General features: G+C 37.4%; 1 protein-coding gene across 1 annotated transcript in view; it reads right to left on the reverse strand.

Moving 5' to 3' along the window:
* Nucleotides 1-4,289: 4,289 nt before the first annotated feature.
* ITGA9 (integrin subunit alpha 9) overlaps nt 4,290-23,468 on the reverse strand; it is a 250,241-nt gene continuing 231,062 nt past the window's right edge. The window contains exon 28 of the mRNA XM_039336863.1: nt 4,290-5,879. Coding sequence (XP_039192797.1) covers nt 5,781-5,879 — 99 coding nt within the window. The 3' untranslated portion in view covers nt 4,290-5,780. The remainder of the gene's footprint in view (nt 5,880-23,468) is intronic.

Consider the following 23,468-nt stretch of genomic DNA (forward strand, 5'->3'; position numbering starts at 1 on the left):
CATTTAATTGTTAATAAAATCACATTGTTAATTTGAAGTAATTGTTAATATTAACTGAACCATAGGAAGCATACTTCACCGTTTCCATTCATTTTTTCTGGGCTTTTTTTTTCAGTCATAGGTGATGGTTTCTGTCCTTTGACAAACCATAATTAAAAAAATGTCTACCCTCTGCCTTTCATTAAAAATAAAATTACACACAGAAATAAAGGCACTTACCAAAGAACCGTTTTGTCTTCCAAACTAAAAGACATAAGCATCTTCTCATCAATGGCAAGTAGCTTTTTTTCACTGGCTCCACTGGGATTTATTTACTTGGCAAAAATAAACCAAGAGCAAATTCTTTTATAGCAAAAACAATGAGATTATATCCATCCACTTCCCCTATCTCCTTCCCACCCCAGCTTCTATTTATTTAAGAAAATGTCTGTACAGTCCAATGGCTTCCATGAAGGTGAGCTTAACCTTCAGCAAAGTCAACTTTACTGAAGCTCCTCTGAGGAGCACAATGGGAAAAAACCCCGTAAGTGACAGATCAAGCATCATCAGAGAAAGTAAACTCCTTGAAAGATTTCTGTCCACACTGATGAGTTGAGAACAGTCTTTAATGGTCAGTGTTAAACTGCTGTATTAGGTTAAAAGAAATGCTGACATGTTAGCACATAACATTATGTGCATTTTAGTTCTATAATATGTAATACAAATAAGTGTATCTTTATTTATTTGACTAGATGATTCTGAACTGAACTACAATGTAGTTATGCTGGAAATAAATATTTGAAGCCTATTATATGATCTGTGCCACAGCTTTTTCTTGGCAGAAATAGAATGTTATTTGAATCTTTATATTACTACAAATCATTGTAACTAGGCTAAACCTGTATACCAGTGGTTCTCAAACCATGGCCTGTGGTTTCCTGGGGGGGGGACATGATTCATCAAAGGGGGTCCATGAAGAGGAAATGTTATGATTTAAATCTTGAGTTAAGTCTTGGGGATCTGTGGCCATAGTCATGGCCACAAAAGGTGTTTAGAAGAGGTCTGTGTGAAGAAAAAATTAAGAACCACTAATATATACTGTATAGGGTGCCATAATACTATTATTGTTGCTCAAACTTTAATGTGCAATGATTTTTAGCATAAAGTTCATAGACAAAGATCTTCAACGTCACAATTTGGTGTTCAGGGATCTGGCCCTTCAGAAGTGTTGGAATACAACTCATGTTGGGTCTGACCACTGCTCATGTTACCTGAGAATGAGGGAATTCAGAATCAAACAACCCCTGAACCACAGATTCCTCTGGAAGTAATAAATTCATCAATTCTCTTTTTCTTATGTGAATAACAAAAAATTGTTTAGAATCTCTGTTCATAGAATGAATGTAACTAAGCCAAGGACTCTTTCTTTTAATTATGCTAGTATGCTGCTAAAACAAGCACTATTAATTAACTAATTCCAGTTTAGAATAGTACAGTTAAGTCCCAATTTTGTAAAATGAATGTTCATTATTAACTGACAAAGAGAGTTTTTTTCACTCTAATCCTTAAACCAAAATTGCTGTAATGGTTGCTCATCACATTAAAAATAAGGTGCACTTCAGGGACTGACCTTAAAAGGATCTAAGTTGATGGAGGGGAATCTACACTTGCAATAGGAAGGACTTCTTTGAGGAGTTTGGATTAAGTCTTATGAAATAATACAATGATTTATTTCTATTATGTTCATAAAACATTGGTTTAAAAAATAGGAATGTTTTATGTCCCTAAACCATATTGTGTCTTGGTGACTTAATAAATAAATTGATAGGACTAAGACCCAACTTTATAGCCATACAATCAACAGTTCAGTTGAAGTCCATCATTTAATTTAGGCATCAGCTTTGCATGATAGTTTTTAAAAATATGAGCCCTGTTGTAATTTTTTTTAAGCTGAAAGTTCTCATTTTACTTCACAGATCACTTGCTGAAAACAAAGTTTTCATTCTTTACAGGGAAGACAGGTTTTGAATCAGCAACCAACAATTTGTTTAAAGTTACCTCAACCACAAAATATCCACTACCAAATTATCAAAATTCTCCTTGTATATATTTCTATTTGAATGACATTGTGCATAACAGATGAAAAGGGCAATTACTTGATCCATTAACACTCACCTTATAAACCTCTTCAAGACATCCTAAAGTATCTGATAATAAACATTTTTATGTCTCATGTAGACACAATGCCTGCATTAACTTTATTATGTATTTTAAAAACAGAAACAACAGATCATGCCACAAGCTGAAATATTGCAAAAGTGGAAATCAGTAAGAATTTTGGTAATTATTTCAATAAATTCAGATTCCATATACATTCTGTGAAAAAAGGGACATATTTTTTCAAATCAGTAAGAAACTCTTGCTTCTGAGCTATAAGGCCAGGATGCCACCTGCTGGCATTATTTTTCATACTCTAATAGCTGCATAGGAGAGTGACAAGAGAGCATTGCTCAAAGGCAAAATGTGTGCATGGGATTCAGAAGATCCCACTTTGAAATGATTCCTCCATCTTAAAGGCATCAAGTAGAAAAAAAACCTGTGACGGAAATATAGATGGAGTCATATAGCATATCAGAAAACATTTCTTTCTGAACCTCTGTAGCTTCATATAGTAATGACTATATGAATAAACTGACTTTTAAGAAAATAGATTTTTTAAAAATTGCTCTGACATCATACCATGAAATATTTATGCTGGAATATAATGCCATTCTAAATTGAGAATAAAATGTTCAGAAAACTTGATTTCTAACTCTGGATACCCTAAATGGAATAATGAAAATAAAATTTGAAGAATTGTCATTGTACGACAAATTGCATTACAGATAGTTTCACTTAATGACCCTAACTGGGACTGGAATTTCCACTGTTAAGTCATACAGTTGTTGGGTGAAATATCATATGATGATACCATTTAGCCACAGCACTTTTAGTAAGGACCTCATGCTTCTCCTGCCTCTGCTGCACCTCCCCTGTCCTTCCATTTCTGCCTTTTTGATACTCTGCACTACATGTCCCAGCTACCCTGCAGTCTATCACTCCTTCGCCATTATCTTCTTTTGGCTGCTCACAAAGCCTGCCTGGATTGGCACTTTGCATGGCAAGTCCTGGCCTCATTAGGAAGGCATCATATGGCCAATAACTGCCTTGCAAAGGGACAGGCTGGTGCATCTTATCAGCAGCAGCAGCAGGAGGAGGAGAAGGAAAAAGATTGCAAAGGTCAGCTGGGAACAGGATGGGTGGTGGGGAACAAGACAGCAGAGGTTGCCAAAAAGACAGAGATGGGGATAGATAGGCAGGTAAGGAAAAGTTGAAGTTGTCAGAGATTTTTCCACTCTGCAGTTAGTGGAACATGTGGGTGGGCTGCCAACTGCCTGAATTTTGATCACATGTCCATAGGGAGCTTGCAAAGCTGTAACTACTAGTGCCAGATGTAAATACCATTCATTCAGCACCACTGTAACTTTTGGTGAAGAGTGGTTAAGCAGGGACTATCTGCAATGCATATCAGTGTAATGTGTGATTATTTCAAATATTAAGGGTGAGATATAAGTTTATTTATGTCTAGATTCTATAAAATTCTATAAAATTAAGATTCTATAAAATTAATGGACTTTAAATAGGATCATGATTATTTTGAACCCAGACTGATCAACAGAAGCGTGCTTTATAGCTAAATACTTAAATATATCCATGCTCAATACATTTGCTTATACTGAACATTCGCAGTGTACACATCCTTTTATAATAAAGTCTTATAGGTACAGCGAGAAACATACAGGGCACCTGGTTAGCAAAATTTTGCTACTAACCAAGAATCCAACTATTAACTTTCAGGACTCTGATAGGAATCTCATCTGAAGCAGAAATGTACTGGTTGGCCACAGCAATATATCTTTAACTTCCAACCTGCAAATCAGACTGATTAACTGCAGGGGCAGCTACTAAAAGGAACTGGGCCAGAAAAAATGACAGATGCATAATAACATAATAAGCAGACATTAGATAATGGGAATTTCTCTTTTCTACATTTATAAGCTCTTAACACACCATTCTCATTTCGTCCCATCTCAGTGAAAAGTTTCCTTTGCTGAATCAAAGGAAGTTATTTGTGTTTATTTGTCTAATGCAATGTGACCTATTAATAAAGCCACCTAAAAGCTGTGAGGATTAGGTAGTTATATAGTTACAATGCATTTTTAATCATCTGACGAGAATATCGCACATTGAGGGAAATGCAGGAAATAGGCTTAAACAGAATAATATATAGTCTTTATTTTCCTTTCCAGAACAATCATTTTTCATATCAGTATATAGTGCCAACAATTGTATTTGTCCTCCAAATTTTCCATCTTCACTTTATTTTTCCCCCCAAATAGGGGATACTTCCAAAATGAATGACAGTGATTAATTCCAAAATTACTTTTTGGGATACTTCCAAAAAGACAGTAATTTATTTTGGAAGTGTCTTCTCATTGTCCCGCAAGACAAACCAGTCTGTGCCACTCACCAAAACACAGTTAGAACCAAAATGTCGGTGTCCCTCCTATTTCTGCTGCCTGCCTGAGACTGCAAAACTAGGAAGTGGATAGCAAGTCTTTGGCAAGTTAACTTAATTCTACTGGTGGTTTGCCATGCAGTTTGAGGTTCACACAACACGAAACTCTGCTGTAAGTGTAAACAAATGAAACCTCACACTGAAAGCATTAGCCACTGCTAAGGGATAGCTGAAGAAATTGTAAATTATTACTTTTAAAAAAAAGTCCCTCCTTTTACATATATAAAATGCTGCTTCCTGCTACTGAGGGCTGCACAACTGAACATTGTAACAAAAGCAAGGAAAAGATATAAAAATTGTTCCTTTTGAAATGTGCCATGTTTAATCCCTGAATAACAGATTTTTTTTAATTTCACGTAAGCAAACATTTAATTTCAGATTTTTTAAAAAATTAAAGTATTTGGCTTTGCATAAATCATAACCATCACTGGTAGATTCTATTACATGAAATCTTTCCATTCATTTCAACTGCTTCTCTTTCGCATTGACATTCAAAAGTACAGTATAGTAGATACAAACACATATGCATGACCAAAATTTCAGCTGGGTATCAGTGCTTTACAGGACAATCCTTTGTGAACTTACTCAGAAGGAAGCCCCACTACACCCAACTAAATGTAACTGGGCTTATTCCCTGGTAAGTGTGCAAAGGATTACAATCTAACAGTGCATTCTCTAATATACCTACTTAGAAGTAAGCTCTACTGAATTTATTGGAACTTAGCTTCCAAGCAAATGTGAATATAGGACTGCAGCAGCTATTGTGAATCTATCTCAAAAGAAAACATACAACATTGATACAAATACACACACATACACACACACACACATACAATCAGTATAAAAACTTATGAAAAATATTTTTTCGGAAACAGTCTTCCCCTGAGGGTATACCACATATATGTTGGATTCATAAATATTGATCTGCACTGCAGCTTAGTCATCCAAGTTCATTTCTTCCAAGATGTATAAATTGCTTCAGTCACCTGACAAGTCTGCAGTGGTTGCCTCAAGATATGTTCCCTACTGTAAGGTGATGAAGAACAACCGCATCAATGAGGCCTCCGGAAAATCTGGAGAAGATTCCTTCTTCCACATATGGAAGATACAAGAGCAGGACCAATAGGGAACAACTGTGTACCACATGGCCAGGATTTTAATGTTTCCTTACCCCCAATATAATTCATTGGTTTTTCTGGACCCAGTCCCAACTATCTTCATTCTCTTGTCTATTCTTCTCAGCCTCAATGATTTCTTTGTATTTTCTGCGAAAGAAGCCCATCTGCAAATTAAAGGAAAAAAGAGAGGAGGGAAGAAACAACTTTATGAATATTTGGATTCCTTTTTTTATTTGTAATATATATTCTCAGATTGTTTCACTACTCTATTAATAGAAAGGTACTCATCAGAAAACAAGCAAGATCAGACCAGGCTTCCCCAATAAGATGCATTCCAGAAGTGTGAGACATATTAGGTGGAAATTCCAAGATATGTATTCCAATACAAAAGAAGAGTAATGCTGCAAGCAGAGTTATGATTTGGAATTACATTGAGTATGGAAGATTCATGATCCAGGTAATTATGAACATAAAAGAAAAAGGCATGTTGATTCAGAATACTCCAAATAAACAAACATGCTTCTGAGAAAGCAGAATATGAAGTTTAAAACTCTTCTCTGTTGTTGATCCCACTGTTCACATATAAAGAACTGTATGATTTTTGCTTTCCTGTAGCCTGAATCCACAGTACCCAATTTGATAGCTGTTTTCTGATTCCTTTAATTATCACTATTCCTCTATTTACTGACAGTATTGCTCTGTGCTTTTTTACTTTCAAAGATCCAGGTTGATATGAGAAAATAAAAATGGCCTTTGTTTTGAAACACAGACTTATAGTCCCTACTTCGTACTCTACGATCAAAATGTCACATGTTTAGGAACTAAAAGCACCAAAAATGTATAATAACGGAAAAACAATGTTACAAAAGGGTATTCTATTTGATTACAAGAAATGATGGAAGAAGCACTGAAATAAATTGACGTAGGAAATTAACCCCTATGTTAAAATATACTAAAATATATTCCTCCCTTTTGCAATCTTCTCTATTTATTATCCTTTACATTCTCCTCCATCTAAAATTCCCTTGCTATTTGTTAGAACTTCTTGTTTTTTGACAGGAAAAGGATAAAGTTTCTTGGGGATTCTAGGGCTACTATATATATTTTCTCAGCTTACAGTAGTTATTTTTAATGGGGCTTCAGGAGAAAGGCTGATACTTCTCCATAAGGCTACCTTTTGATGATCTACCTTTAGATTTTGCACAAGAACATGAACTCCTTTCTTGCCCAATAAGCAGAGGTTCTCTAGGAGCCACCTGCCGCTTGGCATTTCAGCAGTATATCTGATGGTCATGCCTTGGAATTAAACGGCTGCTTTAAGAAGTAGCAAAGTGGAAAGGTTTTGCTACTCATTAAGATTTTTTAAAACCTCCTTCACCTTTAACCATTATCCCAAATTATACCAAGTTTCAGTTTAGGAAAAATTCAGTATAACTTTTTTAAAAGGTTTATATTAAAAGTATCTCGTGATATTCTGTAAGGAATAAATATTTCATATTCACATTAACTATTTTGGTACAGATTGTCCACAAGAGGGTACAGTTGCAAACTCAGCCGTTCAGCATAAATTTTACCTTCTACACAAACCCCTGAATAATAATTGCACAAGTATCCAATTACCCAGAAAGATTGCACTGTTTCAATGGAGATCATATTCACTGACAGAGAACATCTGCAAGCTTTCTGTTCAGTTTGGAATTGTCCACTATTTTGACTGGTCATTTAATATTAATTTGTGGCTTTGCAAGTTCCCCTCTAGAGTAAAGAAATTGCGTTCTGTAAACAGTTGAGTCTTTTCTTCCTTACTGGAGTTTTTATGCCATTCCATAAACAAAAATAATTGCAAGAGATTTGGGTAAGCATTCAAGAGTAATTGCTCAAATGTAGCAGCATGGCATTGAGATCATTAAGTCAATATTTTGTTCATTGTAATTAAACATTTATGTAACTCCTACTGTTTAAAACCTGTTTTCACCCTCCTGCAGTTTGTGATGTTTTAGTGCACCTCCATCAGTCAGATGTTATTACTCTCTTTCCCAACATGGAGTGTATTTAAAAGAGCTTTGATCCTGCTAAGCTCCTGTTAAGTATAGATTTTTAATTGAAAATCTTTTATCGAACTGTATGTCCTACAAAAATTCAGAATTTGAGGGCATTTCTGGTTAAAGGCAATGCTGAAAAGCAAGAAAAAAAATATTATTTATATAATTAATTATGGGGTTGCATATAGCACTGCTGGGCTGCATGTCCAGCATCATGCTTCCATCAGCTTCATTCATTATTCTGTTGAGAAAGTTTGCTTATCTCACAACAATAACAACAATAATAAAGTTGGAAAGGACCTTAGAGGTCATCTAGTCCAACCTCCTGCTCAGGCAGGAAACCCTATAGCACTGATGGCGAACCTTTTAGAGACCGAGTGCCCAAACTGCAACCCAAAACCCATTTATCACAAAGTGCCAGGGCCGCATCAGCATTGTGGTGCCCTCAGGAGGGAGCAGGGAGGCACCTCTGAATGCCACCTCTGGCACGCAAAAACCTGGAGCACAAAAATGGGCCACCATGCTGCAAGGTGCAAAAATGGCCGCCGTCGCACCACGGGGTGCAGATACAAAGCACTGCAACATGCAAGAACGGGGCAGGGCTAGTGAGTATCACGCAGGCACTAGCCCTACCCCATTTGCAGCACGTATGTGCTCGCGGCCCCGTGTGCACACTCATGCATGTAAAATGCTTCCCCCTCCCATTTCTTCCAGTCCACCAATCGACAATGGTTGGTGACCTCTGCTCTACCACCTCTACTCGAGTTTGCTAGTTGGCCACTTCGCCTTCTTTGTGCTGGGTGAGGCTCCTGCTCTGGGCGGCGGTGGCAGCCTATGGACCTGCTGCTGGCAGCGGTGGCACATGTGCCAACAGAGAGGCTCTGAGTGCCGCCTTTGGCACGCGTGTCATAGGTTCCCCACCACTGCCCTATAGCATTTCAGACAAATGACTGTCCAGTCTCTTCTTAAAAACTTCCAGCGTCGAAGCATTCACAGCCTTCAGAGGGGGCGGGTTATTCCACTGATTAATTGTTCTAACTGTCAGGAAATTTCTCCTTGGTTCCAGGTTGCTTCACTCTTCCATCCGCTGCTTCTTGTCCTGCCTTCAGGTGCTTTGGAGAATAGCTTTGGCAGATGCAGCACACTGCTGGCTCATATTTAAGTGATTGACAACTAGGACTCTGAGATCTCTCTCACAGTTACTACTATTGAGCAAAGTACCACCTATACTATACCTGTGCATTTGGTTTTTCTTGCCTACTTTTTTCACCATTGAGTTTCATTTTTTTTAGATAGCACCCAGTGTTCAGGTCTGTCCAGATCCTTCTGTACTTTAAGCCTGTCTTCTGGAGTGTTGGATATTTCTGCCAGCTTGGTGTCATCTGCAAATTTGATGAGCTCCCCATCTATCCCCTCATCTATCCCCTCATAAAAATCATCTATATCAACAACTCCCCATTCTGATAGACATTGTGATAAAATTATTATAACAGAACAAATTTTGTAGCCCAGAAACAATTCAAATGGTTTGCATAATAGAGTGAATCCTATGTACAACAACCTCAAAGCTGAAGCTTGTAATATGTTTTATTACATTAAACAAATAGCCATTTCAATGCCTACGAGAAATAATATTGCATTATGTCTTCTGAAAAATGTATGCTGTTGGAAAGCTATTGCATTAATATTCTAGTATCTGCATTGGTAAATGACTATCTTGCATCAAAAATATGCTGATGTCCTGTAAGATCTTAGATGTTTTGGATTAAGCATATTTAAAGGATTTATTCATCTCTCAAACCATTCCATTTTAATGTTCTCTAGCCTTAGTATGATTCAAGAGCTCTCAAAACACCCTTTCCCAATTTTGGTACCCTCCTTATGTTTGTTGTTCAGTCCACTAATGTTATTGCTGAGAATTCTGGGACATATATTCATACAAGGAATGGCAACTAAGTTAGGGAAGCTGTTATAAAATAAGTAAAAAGCTTGTCTTATCTTTGGAATTCCTTTCCATGGATATATTTAAAAGCCGAAACTGTGTGTAAGCCATATTATTTCTAATTCCTCTGACTTTTGCTATATGGAAACAGAACAGAGATTAGCCTGAGGACTGCAAGATGGACAAGAACAGTGGTTCTCAATCTTTTTAATGCCGCGACCCCCAATCGATCGTAAGTCGAGGACTACTCAACCGGTTGTAAGTCGAGGACTACTTAACTGGTATAGCACCGTTTGCAGAATGGGACTTTTGGTGGGCTCAGCAGGGCAGAGACAGCCTGGACAATTCCTATTGGCTTTTGAAAGCCAATAGAATTACTCTATTCAAGAAAGTCTCTTCTATTGGCTTTCAAAAGCCAATAGAATAAAAGGGAGTAGCACAGCTAAGGAAAAGGGGAAAAAGTGGCGGACTGTGTTGTTTGGCGACCCCCGTGAAATGGTCGTTCGGCCTCAAATGGGGTCCCGACCCACAGGTGGAGAACCACTGGACAAGAAGCTTACAATCAAATATGACCATTTTGTAAACACAACTGGGTCTCAGGAAGAAACAGACTGAAAGGAAACTATTACAAAAGGTGAGGTGAAAAAGCCACAGGATTTACATCCTAGGAAAAACATTTATAGAAAAAAACCTGATCCTTAGTTAGTAGGAGATTCCTGCTAGTAAGAGTCTTCGTATCTGCAATGATATATCTTATCTATTCAAGTAGAGTTCCAGTTTTCTCAAGAGAAAAGTGAAAATAAAGGCAGGTATTAACAGTGAGCAACTTTTCCATACCTGAAATCAACATTTTATCTTTCAAATATGTAGCACTTGACATAGTGACTGGAGAATAAAATGAAGTGAGAGGCCACTGAAGCTAATTTTCACATATTGGTAAGACTGAAAGAACTTAAAGGCAAAATATAGGAACCCCACAATGTACGCCAAAAGATGTGAATGAGTGAGTAAAGGGAACAAAGAACAAACAAAATTTAAGGCAGCAGCTCAAAGAAATCTAAAACTAAATGAGAGCAGAATACTTGTGTCTCAGATACAAATCTCAGATAAAATGGACTGAATCACTTATGCTGAATCCAGCCCAAAATTATTCTAGAGGGGAAAATATAAAACAGCCTTCCCTACCATTGTGTCAGTTAGATGTGTTGAACTACAGATTATATCATCTCCAGCCAGCATGAAACTTTTAGACAGAGATAATATGAATTTTAACTCCAACATTTCTAGAAGGCAATAGAATATATAAGTTTCAGTTAATGCATTCTTTCCCTTTATTGCTCGAGTATACATTTTCCCACCACTCCATCACATAATATTCACTCATTTAAGCATTGGGTCCCAAATTTATTGTCTAGAGAGAAGTCCATGGGCAGTAAAAAATCAGTGAGTATAGCAGATATACTGTTGTTGCACTGCCATTTTTCAAAGAAATTTAATAAATACAGAAGGACACAAGTGTTGTGTGACGTGCATTTGTCCCTACAATATGCAAACATTTATCTTTTTTTTAATGGCTTGCTGAGCTCTAAAGGTGCCTATTCTTCATACAAACCACATACTTTGAACATTAAAATCTACACTTGCAGTTATGATCAAAATTACAAAAACGCCTTTTAATTTCCTCCAGGGCCAAACAAACAAGAACAAACTATTTCCTACTGTTCTTTTAATAAAAACTGCCGGCTTGCAAAACATCTGCTTCAGAAATTATCACTAAAAGTTTGCTGCAATAATTTCTAGGATTTCTATCATTTCACCATTGGATAAGGAATTTGTTCCTCTCATAAGCAATAAAAGAAGTTGGAAGAGTTAATCAATATTAATGAAGCATGAAATTCAGAATCTATAAGTGATCCTGCTATGAGTCCAGAAATAGAGTAGCTATAATAAGCTAAGACCTGCAGTAAAGTAAAAAAAATAGGCAGATCAGCAAAGGGGAAGAGACAATTTTCAGTCTGATACATGAAATCTGTCTTTGCTTGGTTTCCAATGCAAACAAAATTTTGCATTATTCATAAGTAACTGTTTAGCCTTAATATGCAAATTTTAAGGAACATCTCTAAATTATGATTCATTGTTCTAGCTTCCCTTTAAGATTGAATGTCTTTTCCTCTTTCCTCTTCTGATACATGAATTTGCTTGCATTTTTATTAATTGCAGTTTAACATGCTGCTCACCTGAAGATAAGCCTGATTAGAGCTTTCTCCACAATGGAGCATTTAAACTACTCAATATAATACAATAGTCAATACAATACTTACAGTACTTATTGTACACCTGCTGCTGGCACAAATGGAGTTTTGTGCACTCGCCCGCCACTTCTGCAGCTCAGTTGCCAACAGGGCATGGCTCAGTACTGGGCCAGTATTGCCCATGGACCAGATGTTGGGGACTCCTGTGATACGGGACTATCTAGCATCTACCAAGTTTTTGGACTTTTTCCCATTAACTATAATTAACATACAGGGATATGCTAAAAAAAGTCAAGATGGAAGCCATGATAGAATTGAATCTCCACCCATTTCTTATATATATCCCATATGAAAAACTGATGGAATTTTGTGACATTCTCATAGCCATCATTTTGACTTTATTGATCATATGCTGTCGGCATCCCTAAATTTGGATAATGTCAATGGATTATAAAAGATGGTGATGAAAATACCTGAAGGGAATTGGACTTAATCTTGGTTTGTAAAACATTTGGTGAAAAATTACAGTTCTTTTTGAATTAATGTTACATTAACATCCTATTTTGATCTCATACCATCATATATAATACACCAACATATTAGTCTGGCTAGGCTATGAGTTACATTCTTCATATTACTTACATCACTCAACAGGCTTCCATGGCTGAGGCTGAATTTTATAATTATAATTTTATATAAGCCCTCCAAGGTCCCTTCCAACATTATTATTATAATTATTAATTATTATTATTATTATTATATACATATACACATATATACGTATGTATGTATGTATGTATGTATGTATGTATGTATGTATGCATATGTATATGGACCAAAAGACCCATTAAGGCTTATTTTGGGGGGGGGGGAATACCTTATTTTGCGGTTGTCCATCCACTCCATCCCACTGTCTGGTTGCTCATGGCCACAACGGGGCAGGAGAGCGTGTGTTGCACAGTGCCACCACCATGAGGTGAGGAGAGGCAGGTGGAGGAGTGGAGCTGCCCCACACACCCTGCACCCGCTTACCTCAGGGCCTCCGCAGCCAGGCCACTCCCTGCTCTGCGATCTTCCCCTGCCCATTCAATGATCTGGCTGCCCGCCCATCTCTTCCCTTTCACTCGCCTCCTGAGCTGGACTGCCATGCTATGAAGGATGGGTGGGGGAGGTTCAACCAACTTGCTTGGTACCCCTCTGCTGTTTTGGAGCTAGGGGAGAAGATGGTGAAAGGCCTCCACCATTGCTGCACATCAGTCACATCCTCCACTGGAGGGGCTTTCTTTGGCCCCCAACAACTTCTGGTGGACAGGGCTGCTGCTGCTAGTGCTACTGTTGCAAGTTGAGGTAAGTGGGTGCAGAGTGCAGCTCTACCCCCAGCTGCCTTGCCTCAACTCATGGTGGCAACATCAGAATGCTGCATGGCCTCCTGCCCCATTGTGGCAGCGAGCAACCAGATGGTGGGATGGAGTGGGGGAGCTCTTAACTAGGGCTTATTTTGGGGGTAGGGCTTATATTAGGTGCACACTAGGGCTTGTCTGGGTGGTCTTATTTTCAGGTAAACATGGTATATATCCAGGGGTATTATGCTAATTTTGCACAGTGCATAGTTAACCTATAGAATTCATTGTCAGTAGTAATGGCAATGAGAGGTAATTTTAATGATTTCAAAAGGGAAGTGGAGAGGTTCATGGGAAATTAATTGCTATTCATGTTAACTGTTTACTACTTTCTGAATCATAGGCAACGTATCTTATATACTAGTTGCTGCCAAGAGACAGTAAAAGAAGGTTATCACCCTTCAGATTTGTGAACTCCCCAAATATATCCAGCTGGTTATGTGGGACACAAATTACTGGATATGATGGGTCATAATGTTCTATTCTAAGAGGTTTCTTCTTAGATTCTGTCCCTCCTTTTACATAAATACCCATGAATAGAGACACTGGCCAAAACTGACAATATAGCAGTTAGTGCATCGCAATGAAAGTGCATAGTTTCTGAATATGCATGTAATATCAACACTCATAGAAAAGGGCAGAGTTTGCATTGTGATGTTCTGTATAACCTGAGCCCTGTAGATACTGCTGTCCTTATGATTTAAAAGTGAGGTGATTCTATAGCCTTGGATGACCTCATGTTTTAAACTGAGCTATTCTACTCTTATTGAAATAGAGTAAGCAACCAAATTGGTTGTCTGTTTTAAGAGATGGAGCAAATATGGTTAGTAATACAAGCCCATTTTGGTCTAGGCCTATTGCTAATTATGTAACAGAAATTCTGGGTAGATCAGATGCTTTTCATTACCTTATAAACACAGGATTCATTAATTTTATTTCTTATCTTTGTATTCTTTATTTCTTAAAGCTTTCTTTCAAAAGCTCAATATAGCCTATGTCAGGTCACCCTCTTTTGCCTCAGAGCAACTCTGTGAAGATATATTCTGGGGTGGAGGGAGGCGGGGGAGGTGAAATGAAAGACAATTAACATTTATCAAAAGAGTTTCAGAAAAGGAGGACACTTGAAGAAGGGAAACACATAAAATACCAAAATAAAACAGTATTAAATGGGAATCTCATGTGATTAAGTTGTTGCTATAATAGTAACTTAAGAAAGCTTCACAACCAGTATGGAAATACAAACTGGACAGATATTTCTACCTCAGGAAAAGTCACTATATATTCAAGACAATTTTTAAACTAGAATTATAATTGTACAAAGAAAACTGTTTTTACACAAGATGCATTTAGTTCAGGTTTGGCAACTATCTTCTATTCAAATAATTGTTTGGCATGCCAATTCTTATAGTTTTTTTCCATCTATATTTTAATGCCTGTTCAAAGTTCAGCTCAGTTATATAGTGCTTCTTCTTGGTCCTTCTCTGTGTTAAGTCCCTTTCATGGATTTAATATAATTTACAGTCTCTTTTTGTTAATACTAATTTCAGCTTCTAAAAGTGAACCCTGATTTGTAAAAGGTATGCAACATATTCATTTGTCACCTATTATACAATAACTGCCTGAATCGTGAGATGGTCAGCAAATAAATTTGATAAATAAAATAAGCAAACTAAACAGTACTAATCACTGTTTCTCTATTCCCAGCTTAAAACCTAAGTTAGCTATTTGCAATTTCTTGTTACATTATGTAGAACCTATCTCTGCATAGAAGGATTTTGCTAACTATAGAGAAAAGAATAAATATTAGTACACTATTCATAATTAATATCAATTTGCTAACTAAAGAGAAAAGAATAAATATTAGTACATTATTCATAATCAGTATCAAAATGTCTAATAGGATAAATAAACCCAAATCAGTGACAGTCTGAAAAAACGAGCCTGAGTTGATAGTTTTGATTTGCGAAGAGAGATAAACAAGCAGAATAACCTCGCTGGCAATCTGAATTAAACATTAAAAAAAAGGCCAATATCCACATCCTTACTAGAATAGCAGCTATCATAAGGAGCTAAGAATTTCTTTTATAAAATTCCAAATGGTTCCCAAGGAATTAAAAAAAAACTTGACCCTTTATGTCATTCAATCCAGCCCAGACAGACTCAGGGCAAAGCATCATTTTTGACGGAAAAGATTGAGCTAATGAAAAGGCCTGGGTAGGAGTGCATGCTCAGCTACAGAAATTCAACAGGTAACTTTGGGCCAATCACTCACTCTCAGTCTCGCCTTCCAAGGCGGTCTGTTTCTACCTTACTTAGCTTGCTTACCACATTCAATCCACTTCTAATCCTGTTTTCAAAAGCTAGGGGAAAGAGACATGTGTCCTATTTTTTCATGACAGCCCTTCAGCTCTTAACATTCCCTTCAATTAGCTAAGCATGCCCAGTAATTTCACTCTTCTGATTACTTTCTTTGAGCACACTCCAGTGTGCCTGAGACTTCCTTAGAGGAGGATGAGGCACTGTACTTTAAGTACAGCCCTGCTAGTCCAAAATAGAATGGAATTATGACGTTTTATAATTTTAACTCAGTATTTTTATTAATTATGATCATTTGTTAATTAGTAATAACAATGAAACTGGATCTCAGTGGAGCTGAAATTCATGAGCAGCTTGAATTTAAAAGCTGATCCCTCAAACTTTTGGCTAGGCAAAATCAAATTTTGCCACATTTCTTGTGATATGTTAACTCCTATCCAGCATAACTACACTGCCATCTACTGCATTTTTTGAATAGAACTTTTAGAAGGAAGCATTACATTTCTATTTGGAGTATAATAAAATGCAATTTGGAATTCACTCAAATGAATGTCACAGTCAAAAATACACAAATACCTAAAATATTATGCAATTTTGGATTTTAAAGATCTTTTGTCTCTTTCTTCCCCATACGTATCATGTATAAAAATAGCTTATTCAGACCAAAAATAGACAGCTAGATTAAACAATAATTAATCACTGCAACAAGAAGAGACAACTAAAGGCTTAAATGTCCACTGAACTGCCAATAGAAACAGCTCAGGAAAGGTTAAAAGAAAGGCACTAAATGGAAAAAGAACGTCTTTCCAATCTTAAAAGTGTAGCAAACAGATTTCTGAAATGGAAAGTTTACAGATAAATTGGAATTTCTAGTTTCAATGCAAGAGGAGACCAAATGTATTAGGAATATGAAACTCTGAACTTACGGTAAATGTGGCATAGCATAACTAAGTATCATTATTGCCAACTGATCTAATGTTCGACTGGTTGTTTAACTGTAGCGCTGTTATACATACAGTTTTGCAAGCTACATTGACAATTCCTAATGGAAAATCTATTTATTAATTAGTAAATATGCATGCTATCCTTCTTTTCTTGTGCATATACTCCAGTCTCACTTGGATGTCATGCATGGTGATAATTATTTGATGTTTGTGCATATCATATATTTTGGGCATCACTTTGCCAAAAGCTATCTCTCAATTTTCTGAAAATGTTCTTCTGAAAAACAACCTACTTGTTTTTGTACCTCATTCTAAGGATGCTTGGCAATGTCTTTCAAATTCCTTATGGAAGGACATTTGCACTTTTTCAGAGAAAAAGATCATGAGGTTAAAAAGAGCGCTTTGTATTCTGATATGCTTTCCTTTAAACCTTTGTAACTTTGTGGTCCTCCAATCTTTCTTGATTTGTAAAGAAAAAGGGCAAAAGGCAGAAATTCCCTCATGCATTCAACTGACATATGTGAAGCCAAGGGCAGATCAGACTGCTGGGATAAGGAAAGATGAGATCCTCTTATAAATCCTCCATGTCATCTCATAACTAAAGAACTATCGGAACTCCATAAGGAATTTCACAATTTCACTGACATGTCCTTTTTTTCATTTTTGAGGGATAAAAAAATGAAGAGCATTATTGTTTTATTAATTTAAAGACAAATCATTTTTTTAAAAAAGCCAATGAAAATTGTCAGCACAATACTTTGTGCCTTCTTTATGAGTTTATGTGAATGCAGAGAATTGTATTATTCAGGTTCTCTACTGATCCCACTTAAGTATATAGGTACTAATGGCAAGTTCAAACTTTAATGGTTTTCTATCTATCAAGCATTTTTCCTTAAGAGTATGAAAATTGGAAATAAAAACATGCTGTTTTATGCTGCATTCTTCCTCTCTCTCTTTATGTCTAGCTTCTGGTCAAAAGTCGTGACTTCAGTTTAATGCTGGTTTACTGGCTACTACAATCTATAATAAAGGAGACAAGAGGAAGGATAGGGTAGCATGGTTTTAATGGTTTGCCTGTGGGCTTCATAAGTTTTTGACTAAGGATCACCCGTTCAATTTTTCTTTTGACCTTTGTAATCAATATTGTTTAGGTTATTATTTTTTGGCAGTAAGCCCACTCCATTCAAATTCCAACTATATCCTGACTGTATAATTTTTTAGTCCTTTTACTTCTTCTAGATATTGGACATGACCTTTTCAAATCTAAGGTCTTCTACAGCCTTCATGAGTTCCCTCCCTTGTTTTGTTTTTTCTTGAAACAAACTGGACTTTATCTCTGAATTAAGATAAACCAAACTCCATTTTACAGAACAAAATTTGTCATCAAATTATCTACAGCAGTGAAACTGGTAAAAGAATATGAACTGTTCCCTGCAGCATTCAGAAAAGAGAGTATTTGTTCCAAATATGTTTTTAAAATTGCCCAAGAACATTCATACTTCACAAATCCAAGCTGGAATACAGTGGTAGCTAAATGCCATTTTATCATCCAGCATATGATTTAATGAATATGTTGTTCCTTTTGTCTCTTGACAGGATGCAAAAATATTTTTAAAGGACCTCTGGCATTATTTGGAACTTTATATTCAAGCTAAACTTTAAACGCTATTAATGAGATCAAGCAAAGGGTAATACAATTTAATTATGGTCCATTTTTTGCCAAAAGTATATAACATTATGGAACATTACATCTGTTCTATAATTATCGTATTAGTATGAGCAATTGCTGTATATTTGGTTCAACCAATGATAAATACAGATCAAAGAAATAATATGTTCTAGTTTTCAAAACAATGTACTTCTGAAACAATTATTTATTTTTAAAATGCATCTGCTGCTTTAGTTTATATTTCTAGAAGTTTCTAATCATGTAATTATTAGCACTTTTTAATTTGACATACATATATGCCTTGGCTTGAGTTCTTAAGAATTCTAGTCATTCTGAAAAATTGCTTACCCCATAAAATAACTTCTTGCTTGTCAGGAGATTATATATGTTTATATGATGCAAACTAAAAGCTAAAATGCATAACTGGCTTCTGATGTACAGATACCCCCCCAATTGATTACACTTTAAAATCTAATACAATGTTTACCCATATGGTTGCAGAGAATACAAATATATATAGAGAGACCTCCAACAAAGTCCCATTACTTGGGGGAGAAACTGCAATACCATGGGGGGTGGGAATGATTTGTTCAGACTCCTACTTATATTAAGTGGCAACTGTGCACAATCAATTCTATTTCTCCAAAGATTTGTCAGAGCATTGTACAAATGAGGAAAAATCTGTGGTGTTCATTTAAGCTTTCCATATGCTGAAGAAATTTATTGGGCATTTTCTTACTTATTGAAAATTCATAAACTTCAATAGGAAAGACAAAAAGTCTAGATAATGGACATGGCAGTGACTGGAGACAGTAAAATAGAAGAGAAAGAACTGAAGAAAATCACAAAATACACACACCTGTAAATAAAAATAGAACTGGAGTAAAAGTAATCAAAGATAGTACCAATGGTAATAAGCACCTTGGGTGCAATCTCAAAACAGCTGGAGCACCATTGGTATTGACAAAATCACCATCAGTCAATTACAAAAGGCAACTTTACTTGGAATAGCTTACTTTTTGCAACAATATATTTAATACCATCAAACAACAACATCCACATATTCTAGGCCCTTGGAAATGTCTGTGAAGATTCTTAGTCATCCAGGTTATAGTTGTCCCAAATATGCTTTTTCACGAGGGAACTGGACTTTATTCTTTTTCCTTCTCATCCAAGAAGCTTCTTTAGCTCTGCCTGGATGGTTTGGAATGGAAAGATTTATATTCCTTTCAGACAGCTGGTCATTTGCATTCTTTTAGAGATTCGTTGAGGCCACTTGATATTTATCTGTATCATCAGATTCACCTGAATAGTGAAGTAGGTGTGGAGCCTTCTTGGTTCTGTTGAAAAGGACTGTGTTGTAGACTAGAGATAGATAATGTTGTATCCCTCCCTCTCTGTTGAGAAAGGGCTGTTCAATTTTGACATACCGTATATTCCGGCGTATAAGACGATTGGGCGTATAAGACGACCCCCAACTTTTCCAGTTAAAATATAGAGTTTGGGCTATACTCGCCGTATAAGACTACCCCTCTTCCATGAGGGAGGGGGAAAGGGAGCACAGTTTCTAAGTTCTCATTGGCCACCTGTAAGTCCAAATGAGTAGCTCAGGGTGTGTGCATGCACGTGTAGGCATGCGTGTGACTCCCCGGGTCCCTTCCATTGCCCCCCCCCAGTAGCAAGCTTTGGCTTGGAGCAAGCAGGCTGCACACGGGGATCTCCTCCTCTCAGTCTTCCACCCTGCGAATCCTCCACAGCCTCTCCAAGCTGAGTGAGCAGAAAGCCTGCCTGTTTGTCAAAGGCTCTGCCTTGTCAATCGCACACACACCTTGATGAAAATTGCCCTGTCTGCAAAAGGACTTCTCAGCAGTTTTTTAAAGCAACACTACCAAGAATGAAATTGGAGACAGCCAGAATGTTTAGGGAAGAAGGAAAGGAAGCAGTTAATAAACCAAGTAAGAAAGGCATTCGCCCTTTGAAAACTTGCATTTCCACAAATGTGATAAGTTGCCCCCTTTTCAGGTAATGGGGGGGAGTAAATGCTTTCCTTTTAATTTGTTATTAAAACTCAGTGCACTACAGTACTTATAGATGGGAGCCAGATTGACCAGCCAGGATCTGTCATAAATAACACCACAAATGCACCATGCAAGTTTATTTAGGCGGCGGGGGGGGGGAACTGCTTGCATAAGCTCGGTGGAAGTCGACAGGCGAAAGGATTGTGTAGCTGTTTTCTGTCCCCACTCCATTCCTGCTTCGTAAATCCGAGAGGAATTTAGCTGACATCCCTCCCCTTCCAGACCCATAAGCTCCGCCTCCCCCAAGCTACTCTCACAGGCAGTGAGAGGTAAACGCTGAAAAGCCTGCATGAAGAAGCACTGAGAAGTGCCTTGAATGGATGCAGATGCTTAGGTTTGTTTTCATTATATAAAAAAAACCACCCTACAACTCTTTTCCCCTCTTCCCCATTACATGGGCCATCCCTTTCTACTTCCTTTGAATGAATTAATCAGGGGATGGCCACTACCAATCCGCAGTTCTGGAGGGGTGGGCAAGGAATTGGGATGCAAAAGGGAGGGAAGAAGAGAAGAGACGGTTTGCAATGTAGCATTATAGAATGGGGATTAAACCTCCAGGAAATCTTACTGTCACGACAGCCAGATAATGCCTATCGTACTCCCAGTATAGAGGCTGGAAAGAGATATCTTTAGTTGATCAGCTGGTTTTAATAATAACCCTAGGACTCTTTTTGAGTGAGAGAGGGGGGGGGAGAGAAAACTTGCTGAGTAAATATTTTTCCGGCGTATAAGACGACCCCCGACTTTTGCGAAGATTTTAAGTGTTTAGAAAGTCGTCTTATACACCGGAATATACGGTAAATGGCCTCTTTCCAGCAGTCCTATTTGTCCAAAATGTGAACTTTGCTGTGGCCTTTGTCTTTTAAATGCAGAATCTTGTCCTGATGGGTTTGTTCTCCTATGTTGTGCCATGTCTTTATGAAGTGGTTGTTTCCCCAATGTACAGATCTGCACATGGCTCATTGCATTGTACTGCATATATACATTGCTCAGTTTGTGTCTGAGTATTTTATCCTTCTGCCTTTTTGTATTCTTGGGTTTGAAGTGTGCACATATGTTGTGTTGGTTGAAGATCCTCCTGAGCTTTTCCGATATTCCTGCTATATATGGAATGACTACATTGCTTCATTTATTGTTTTCTTCTTTGTTATGGAGGAGCTTCCTTGATGTGTTTTAGTTCTTTTTTTCCCCATCTTTGCTGGTAGGAAGGCCTTTGGCTCAGTAGTGTAAGGTTCTGATAGCTTCCATTTTGTGCTTCAGTTGGTAGTGAGAATCAAAATGTAAATATTGATCTGTGTGTGGGGATTTCTGTAAACTTCAATGTTAAGGATTCTGTCTTCAAGGAGTATAAATTCTTCCATTCCCCACTATTCAGTCAGAACTTTCAACAATTCCATGAACGCTTCAGACTCATTTGCACTACTTAGGTGATCTTAACGACACAGATAAACCTCCAAGTAGCCTCAACTACTCTCTCAAAAATGCAAATGACAAGCTGTCTGCAAAGAGTATAAATCCTTCCATTCCCCACCATCCAGTCAGAGCTGAAGAAGCTTCTGGATAAGAAGCAAAATGTCTTCAAAGAACAACAAGAAAGTCCAGTTGCCTCATGAAAAAGCATCTTTGGGAAAGGCGCTTGGGAAGGATGTGGAATGAATGTCCATCATCTGCCTAACAGTGCAACTCTCCAATAATTTTGGACAATTTAGAGCAGTCATGACCAACCTTTTGACTTGCCTGGGCTGTATGAGTGAAGAGGCTTTAGCTTGGGCGGCATATAAATTATATAATACTGTTAATGTATATAAATAACAAACTTCCTTTATTTTTAAATATTTTTAATAAAATATTATGGGCTCCTTTATTAGTTACCCAGGACCTTTATTATGTGGCCTGCGAGCTGCAGGTTGGATAGACTTGGAAGTTTTTAAAACATTAAAAATAAACAATCATAATGACAATACCAGTGGGAACAAACAAAAGCAACCTGGGTTAAAAGGAAACCTTTATCTTCTTTGCCAAAGGCCTGGGTGAGAAACTAGGCCTTCATCGCTCTCCAAAACACCAGCAGGTAGGGCTCAGTCAGATCTCAAAGGGAAACCTCATTTCAGAGATTTGGTGTTGTTATAGAGGAGATGTGTGCTTCCAGGATCCTAACAGTTAGTATTGAGCCATCCCTGCCAAATCCAATTGATGGCAGATACTATAGGAGATAGTTGGTCCCTCAAGTTACCAGGCCCTAGGTTATGTAGGGCTTTATAGATAATAGCCAGTATTCTGAACCACATCCAGAAGCAAGTTGGGCATCAGTGTGCTTGCAAAACAGAGATGTTTTAAAGTGAAAGTGATTTTGATATATTATATTTTATCCAATATGAAACAAACCAAGATCCAAAATAGGTTATGAGATTGCTACATATCAATTATTTTTGAAACAAACACTTCTATATCAAATAGACTATTTTGAAACTCTTCAGCTTAAATCTGCAGATTACTCACTTTGCTTAATTTGGGGATAGTTCAAGCCAAGAAATATATTCTTCAGAACCAAATTATTCACCTTCAGCCGTACTATGCAGTCTACACTTTAAGAACTGTTTTACAAATCTAAAGCAGGGGTTCCCAACCCCTGGTCCATGGACTGGCACCAGGCCATGGCATGCCGAAACCAGTCCGTGCAAACAAGCAAAACCCCATTGGAGGGATGCAGCAGCAGATGAAACCACGCCCCCTCCAGTCCATAGAAAAACCTCTCTTTGTAGAACCGGTTCCTGGTGTCCCAAAGGTTGGGGGCTGATGGTCTAAAATATATATATAAGGCTGCTATAGCAGCCTTAAATTACAGACCACAGTAAGATAAAAAGGACAAGTATAGAAATGAAAGAGGGGCACATAACTAAGTCAGAATATCAGCAAATAGCCCGAGCCTCCAAAGATGAAGTGAGGAAAGCCAAGGCTCAAAATGAACTAAGGCTTGCAACCAAAGTCAAAGATAACAAAAAAAGTTTCTTTCAACATGTAAAAAACAAGAAAAAAGTGAAGGAAATGATTGGTCCATTAGTGGATGAAAGTGGCAAGAAGGTGACAAGCAACAGGGAGAAAGCAGAATT

The sequence above is a fragment of the Crotalus tigris genome, unplaced genomic scaffold, assembly GCF_016545835.1.
Source record: "Crotalus tigris isolate CLP2741 ecotype Arizona unplaced genomic scaffold, ASM1654583v1 scf7180000017666.379230911805:20528666, whole genome shotgun sequence".
Classification (NCBI taxonomy): Eukaryota; Metazoa; Chordata; class Lepidosauria; order Squamata; family Viperidae; genus Crotalus; species Crotalus tigris.